We start from the raw sequence: 6,701 nt of genomic DNA, 5'->3' as shown, positions 1-6,701 counted from the left end.
TCCCTCGAATCCGCACATTCCAAAATAGGGACATCCTGTAAACCCTCTTCCGCCGTGTAGTTCATCCGCCGGACTGTCTCCGTCATCCGCCGCCGTTTACAAACCGTGCTCTCAAAGCTATCCCCTGTTGTACCTGAATCTATCTCCATAGCCTGATCTGGAGGTGCAGGTCCAACCAAATCCAACTCCCATTCCTCCCTATATCTAGTGAAGCCAATTGTTGGGAACTCCGGCGCCACCATTGTCCAGCCCGTCTTCTTAGCCGGTAGTAAACCGAACCGCGTTCCCCCACCACCAGAACAAAGCTCAGACTCGCGGTGTTCTGCCTACCTAGCCAACCACCGCTCCTTCTTCTCCGCATTAAGCAGGACATCATAGGTTGGCTCCGACACCTCACCAGCAATCCGACGGGGGCAAGTATTTCCAGTATGTGCGAGCAAACCACAGTATAGGCAAAAATGAGGCAGCCTCTCAATCTACCTAGCTATATTCAGATTCAAATTTGCTCACCACGTTTATTTTGTGGTGATATCACCACCCTATTAAAACTTGTCACGTCATATAGACTTAATTTAATACTTAAAATATAATTTTTTAATAAAACATCATGATTAACTATAATTATATTTCATAACACATGACAGCTTTATATTTGGTAGTGAACAAATTTAAATCCGCTATATTCCCACGTTAATGATGGTGCATGCATGGCAGTCCTATCGAATATTTTATTTGTCAACCATTCGGGGCTGCCTACCCTAATGTCTGCATCTGTATTATGGCAAGAAAAGTAAACCCAAACCCATTATAAAGCCGTGCCCCCATGAGTTTTATACCCAAACCAGATCACCATGGCTTCTCTATCACCTCCACCAGTCACCACAACAACCATTTCCATTTCAAGTTCCCTCTCTTCTTTCTCTCAAACCAGTTCCCAAATTTCCTTAATCCAAAACCCTAGGCTTTCCTTAATACGTACCAGGATTTTATGCAAAGCCACAAACAGTAATCAAAACCCTAGCGATGGACAAAAACGTCCCCAAAAAAACCTAGACCGGAGAAATGTGCTCATTGGGCTCGGAGGCCTATACGGTGTTGGTCTTGGTGGCGCCGACCCTTTCGCCTTTGCAAAGCCGGTGGCTCCACCGGACCTATCCAAGTGCGGAGCAGCAGACTTACCAACCGGTGCTCAACCAACAAATTGCTGCCCACCAATATCTGACAAGATAGTCGACTTCACCTTTCCTTCCTCCTCTCCACTCCGCGTCAGACCGGCAGCTCACGCCGTTGATCAGGCCTATATCGACAAATACTCCAAGGCCATTGAGCTCATGAAAGCCCTCCCCGACTCCGATCCACGCAGCTTTACTCAACAAGCCGATATTCACTGCGCTTACTGTGACGGCGCGTATGATCAAGTCAGTTTTCCTGATCTCGAGCTCCAAATCCACCAGTCATGGCTGTTCTTCCCCTTCCACAGATACTACTTATATTTCTACGAGAGAATTCTCGGAAAACTCATCGGCGACCCCACATTCGCATTGCCATTTTGGAACTGGGACTCCCCTCCGGGAATGAAGCTGCCAGCCCTCTTCGCTGACCCAAGCTCGCCGCTCTACGATGAGCTCCGAAACGCCAACCACCAGCCTCCAGCGCTCCTTGACCTAGACTGGAACCAGACCGACGTACCGACCACCGAGGCTGACCAAATATCAAGCAATTTGAAGATTATGTACAGGCAGATGGTGTCCAACGCCAAGAAACAGCAGCTCTTCTTTGGACAAGCTTACAGGGCTGGCACCGATCCAGATCCTAGAGCCGGCTCAATCGAGACTACTCCTCACGGGCCAATCCACGTCTGGACTGGTGATAACACCCAGCCCAATTACGAGGACATGGGGAACTTCTACTCTGCTGCTAGAGACCCTATTTTCTTCTCACACCATTCTAATGTCGATAGGATGTGGAGTGTATGGAAAACATTGGGTAAGAAGAACAAGGATATTACCGATCCAGATTGGTTGGACACAGGGTTCCTATTCTATGACGAGAACGCGCAGCTTGTGCGCGTAAAGGTACGCGACTGCCTTGACTCCAAAAAGCTTGGATATGTGTACCAAGATGTGGACATTCCATGGTTGACGTCCAAACCAACACCGCGTAGGTCGAAGCTTGCGAAAGCAGCCAAGGCCATTGGGGTGGCGCGTGCAGCGACCTCCGGACCAAAGGTGGTGGGAAGAGGCGATTTTCCAATAAAGTTGGACTCGAAGATTAGTACTGTGGTAACGAGGCCAAAGCAGAAGAAGAGGAGTAAGAAGGAGAAGGAGGACGAGGAGGAGATACTTGTGATCGAAGGGATCGAGTTTGATGAAGATGTGGCGGTGAAGTTTGATGTGTACGTTAATGACTTGGAAGACGATGATGAGCCGGGCAAGCCGGACGACAGTGAGTTTGCCGGGAGCTTCGTGAACGTGCCCCATAAGCATAAGGAGAAGAAGAAAAAGAAGAAGACTACGAGTTGCTTGAGGTTGGGGTTAACGGATTTATTGGAGGATTTGGGGGCTGAAGATGATGAGAGTGTGGTGGTGACTTTGGTGCCGAGGTATGGGACTAAGTCTCTCAAGATTCGTAGCGTCAAAATTGAGTTTCTTGCTGATTGAGCAAGCCTGATGTGTAAACTATGTATGTCGTTCATCTTTCAATTGGGTGAGTTTTGAACTTACCATTTGAAAGATAATGTTATTCTTTACTTATCATTAACATACAAAGATTCATTTTGTGAAAAGAGTTGTGAACTTGTGATATATATGGTAAATTGGTGATTGGGGTCCGTCCGATCGATCAAGTTCTAAAAATAGCATAAAGCTTGATGAAGGTTTTGTTGGCTGCATCTATAATTTTGACAACCAATAGCCACTTGTTTAAAATATTATCTTTTCTTTGACAATCTTTGTCATTCTTTTCCTTTGTTTGATCAGGAAACAATCAAAAGTGTTCAGGTCCACTTGTTTTATCGGATTGGGGACCGATGCTGAACCAGAGAATTGGATAACACTTGGGAGTAGTTGGGGCATATTCTATCTCATAATACCCAAGAATTAACTATTTGAAGCTTTTAATGAAATAATAAACAAAAACCCTCAATAATGAATTATACTAGATTCACTAAAAATAAAAGAAATAAGGCGCCATAGTAGAGTTTCCAATTAAAGTGCTAATATTTGTTTAATTGTTTGGTACTTATATGCATGGAAGTTAAACCCTAAACCTAATCGAATGACTACCATATATAGTTGTGAAGAACTGCCCTAGCCTATATAATGGTTCCTATTTGAAAAACTTTCTAATATTACAAATTAAAAGTTATAATATGACTGATAGGAACACAGACCTATGGAATTAAACACATAAGAAACATAAAAACACCAAAAAGAAACCTGAGAACCTAAAAGTAGATCCAATTATTTTAGAAAATTAAGTGTGCTTGGTGCTTGCTGTTACATCGATTATTTGTAGCAAGTAAAACTCAGAACACCATATACATAGACATATCATTTGAGAAACTCGATCTTGATCTTCCCAATAGTGACAGGTCGTTTCACATGCTTTGGCACCAAAGTCACCTTGATACTGTCATCACCGTCAGCACCCAAATCGTCCAACAAGTCCGTTATCCCAAGCCTAAGACTCGTCGTCACGGTCTTCCTCCGATGCGGCAAATACACAAAGCTCCCCGCAAATTCCGAGTTATCGGGTCGACTCAGATCTTCTTCGTCATCGTTGACATGCACGTCGAACTTCACAAACTCATCCGCCACAAACTCGATCCCTTGAATCGCTAACACCTCCTCTTCCTCTTCCTTTTCCTCCTTTGTCCGACACTTCTTCGGCCTCGGCACAGTGACGCTGATCACCGAGTCCAAAGTGATCGGGAACTCAGTGAGTTCTACTAGCTTCATGGGCGTTGACTCGGCCGCAGCATATGCTTCGGATTCACTAAAAGCCGGTGGTATTTCACTCATCTTTGATCCTAGCGCACTGAATAGCAAGTTTCTCCTGACCAGTTTGAATTTGTCTACAGAGCGTTGCTCATGATCAGCATCATTTTGATTACTATTTGTATTTGTAATTGGTTTGACATAAACTCTAAATACAGAGCGAGGGTTGGGAATTCGAAGCAAGGAAATTCGTGAATTTTTTTGGAAGATGGGAGAGATTGAAGAGTCGTGTAGGGTTGAGAGATTTGGTGTGGGCAAGGACGGTGGAGGAGGAGAAGCCATATAACTTTGATATTTGACTAGTTGTATCTTGTAACTTTGGTCATTGTATTGGACTTTAATTTTTAATTTGGGATATTTTGGAGGTCGGCAATGTTTATGCAATCATATTATAACTTAACTTTTATCCTTGATCATGTTGGGATTGGGAACTTTACAAAATTTACAGGGGATATCTATAAGGAGATTTCTTATTATAAATTTGGCCTGGCTTGCACCTCCATAATGCAAACCTAACCTTCTTGTGTGGAAGATCCAATCTGTTATGGCAACTCCTAAACCTCTATTATCTTCTTGGTTAAGTCACAGCTCGTAAGCGATAACTTTTCTTTTGAAGGTAAAGTGTGAGACCACTCACTAGATTCAACGTTCATGAAGGAAAGTGAGCCTTTCTTCAGATTTGCATGATTAGCTTCATCTTTTGCCAACCACTGCAAGTGGCCTAGTGGTTCTTGCCTAGTTGGGTGTGCTCCCCAACCTCGGTTCGAACCCCGAAGTTGTCAAAGTAGTCAGACATTGTGCTGCAATGCACAGTTGAAGCATTTCACATGCGCCGAAGGGGTTTATCTTGAGCCTAGGAAGCCTTTGGGTTCCCATTGACAAAGTCAAAAAAAAAAAAAAAAAACTTCATCTTTTGCCGAGTTATAACTTGGTGAAGGTTTGTATTCAACTCAACCACAAAAACTTTTAACTATTATTTTCAAAAATTCTCCTCTACCATAAATTTCCAAGTTGTACGACATAATTTTTAGGATGGGTTTTGATTTCCAGTACATCAGAACTTCGAACGAATTTTTTTTATAATCATTTTAGTTTTTATTTAAAAAATTCGTGAAATTACGTTGTGATTTGAGTTTTTTCACTTAAAGAAAATTATTATTTGAGGTCTTGAGGATGGAAAAATTTTGGTGTAAAAATAAGATTTAAAAAATCATAATAAAAATCTACACTAAAAAATCTTGTGTGTTATAGGCCGTATTTTGAATAGAAATTAGTATGGAGAATTTTTTTTTCATATTTTTTAAATTATGAGATTCATTTTCCAGGTACTTGGGACGACATAATACATGAACTATTGTTATTTTATAATTTTTGAACTTCTTTTTTTCATCTTGACAAAATTACAAGCACATAAAATGTTTCATACATTAACATGCACTCGACCAACAACATAATCAAGTAGCTCAATGAACATCTAGGCACTGAAATACTCGATCTTGATCCTCCCAATGGTGATAGGTCGTTGCACATACCTTGGCACCAAAGTCACCTTAATACTACTATCACCATCAGCTCCCAAATCCTCCAACAAGTCCGTTATCCCCAAATGCAAACTCGTTCTCACCCTCTTCCTGCTCTGCGGCAAGAACACCAAGCTTCCGGCAAATTCAGACGCGTCGGGTCGACTTAGATCGTCCTCGTCATCATTCACATGCACATCGAACTTCACAGCCTTATCCGCCACGAACTCAATGCCTTCGATCGACAGCACCTCCTCTTCCTCTTCCTTTTCTTTCTTGCTCCTCGACCTCCTCGGCCTCGGCACCATGACACTGATCACCGAGTCTAAAGCTGTCGGGAACTCAGTGAGTCGAACCAGCTTCTTTGACTCGGTTGCGCGTGCTAAGTTTGGATGATTGACCAAGATTAGCCCTCCCAAACCCAGAAGCACATTTCTCCTATCGAATTTTAGTACAGAAACTTGGTGGTTGCCAAGATTTTGATCACTGTTGAGTGTAGCTCTAGCACGATTTTGGACTGAAGAAACAAGGGTTCTGTTTGGAAATGAGTAACAGATTGACGGGGTTGAGTAATGGGGAATCAAATTCATAGACATAGCTTTGTTTTCGTATGAAAGGGAGATATGAACGATTATATATGTGGTACTGGATCTTTTGATGACCAATCACATTCACAACCACAAGCTCTTCTATATATTTATAGGTGTTGTGTTGTTTTGTTGATAAGGATGAGACTTTCTTGTAACATGGTGGCCTACGCTCGTCAAAATCACGCCCACTACATTGACTTTATACAACACGTCGCAATTCTTTAAAGGGAAAAATTCACCAACGGTGTCTGGACACTTTGGTGACTTTCAAAATGATACCTGAACTCTGAATGTTATCAATGTGATACCTGGATTCATTATTTCGTATCAATGTTGTACCTACGACTAATTTCCGTCACGGAGCCGTTAAATTTTGCACGTGCATCGCACGTGAGTCACTAAATAAAGATAAAAAGACTGATTTACCCTCAAATTTTTTTTTCCTTTTTCTTTTTATTTTTCTTCTTCGACCTTTCTTTCTTTCTTCTTCCTTTTTGGTTTCTTCTTCCACCGTTTTTTTTTTTTGGTAACACTTCTTCTTCCCCTAGTTTGAATCATCAAGATTCAAATCATCTCAGGTTTGATCTCGCAAT

General features: G+C 42.2%; 3 protein-coding genes across 3 annotated transcripts; 1 reads left to right on the top strand and 2 right to left on the bottom strand.

Moving 5' to 3' along the window:
• Positions 1-671: 671 nt before the first annotated feature.
• Positions 672-2,785, top strand: LOC133729672 (polyphenol oxidase, chloroplastic-like). The gene has a single exon (XM_062157238.1). The coding sequence runs from the start codon at positions 852-854 to the stop codon at positions 2,658-2,660; it is 1,809 nt and encodes a 602-aa protein (XP_062013222.1). The 5' UTR covers positions 672-851; the 3' UTR covers positions 2,661-2,785.
• A 647-nt stretch (positions 2,786-3,432) lies between these two features.
• Positions 3,433-4,327, bottom strand: LOC133733356 (polyphenol oxidase, chloroplastic-like). The gene has a single exon (XM_062160994.1). It carries the CDS (start codon positions 4,278-4,280, stop codon positions 3,552-3,554), a length of 729 nt encoding a protein of 242 aa, XP_062016978.1. The 5' UTR covers positions 4,281-4,327; the 3' UTR covers positions 3,433-3,551.
• Positions 4,328-5,338: 1,011 nt separating this feature from the next.
• LOC133733354 (polyphenol oxidase latent form, chloroplastic-like) lies at positions 5,339-6,199 on the bottom strand. The gene has a single exon (XM_062160993.1). It carries the CDS (start codon positions 6,112-6,114, stop codon positions 5,473-5,475), a length of 642 nt encoding a protein of 213 aa, XP_062016977.1. The 5' UTR covers positions 6,115-6,199; the 3' UTR covers positions 5,339-5,472.
• Positions 6,200-6,701: the final 502 nt, after the last annotated feature.

This window comes from Rosa rugosa, chromosome 2, assembly GCF_958449725.1.
Source record: "Rosa rugosa chromosome 2, drRosRugo1.1, whole genome shotgun sequence".
Lineage (NCBI taxonomy): Eukaryota > Viridiplantae > Streptophyta > Magnoliopsida > Rosales > Rosaceae > Rosa > Rosa rugosa.
The sequence above is the reverse complement of the archived record's forward strand: the minus strand, read 5'-3'. Positions and strand labels throughout refer to the sequence as shown.

Bases quoted from the DNA above. Each gene is read 5' to 3' on its own strand.
- LOC133733356 (XM_062160994.1), bottom strand. From the start codon at position 4,280: ATGGCTTCTCCTCCTCCACCGTCCTTGCCCACACCAAATCTCTCAACC.
- LOC133729672 (XM_062157238.1), top strand. From the start codon at position 852: ATGGCTTCTCTATCACCTCCACCAGTCACCACAACAACCATTTCCATT.
- LOC133733354 (XM_062160993.1), bottom strand. From the start codon at position 6,114: ATGTCTATGAATTTGATTCCCCATTACTCAACCCCGTCAATCTGTTAC.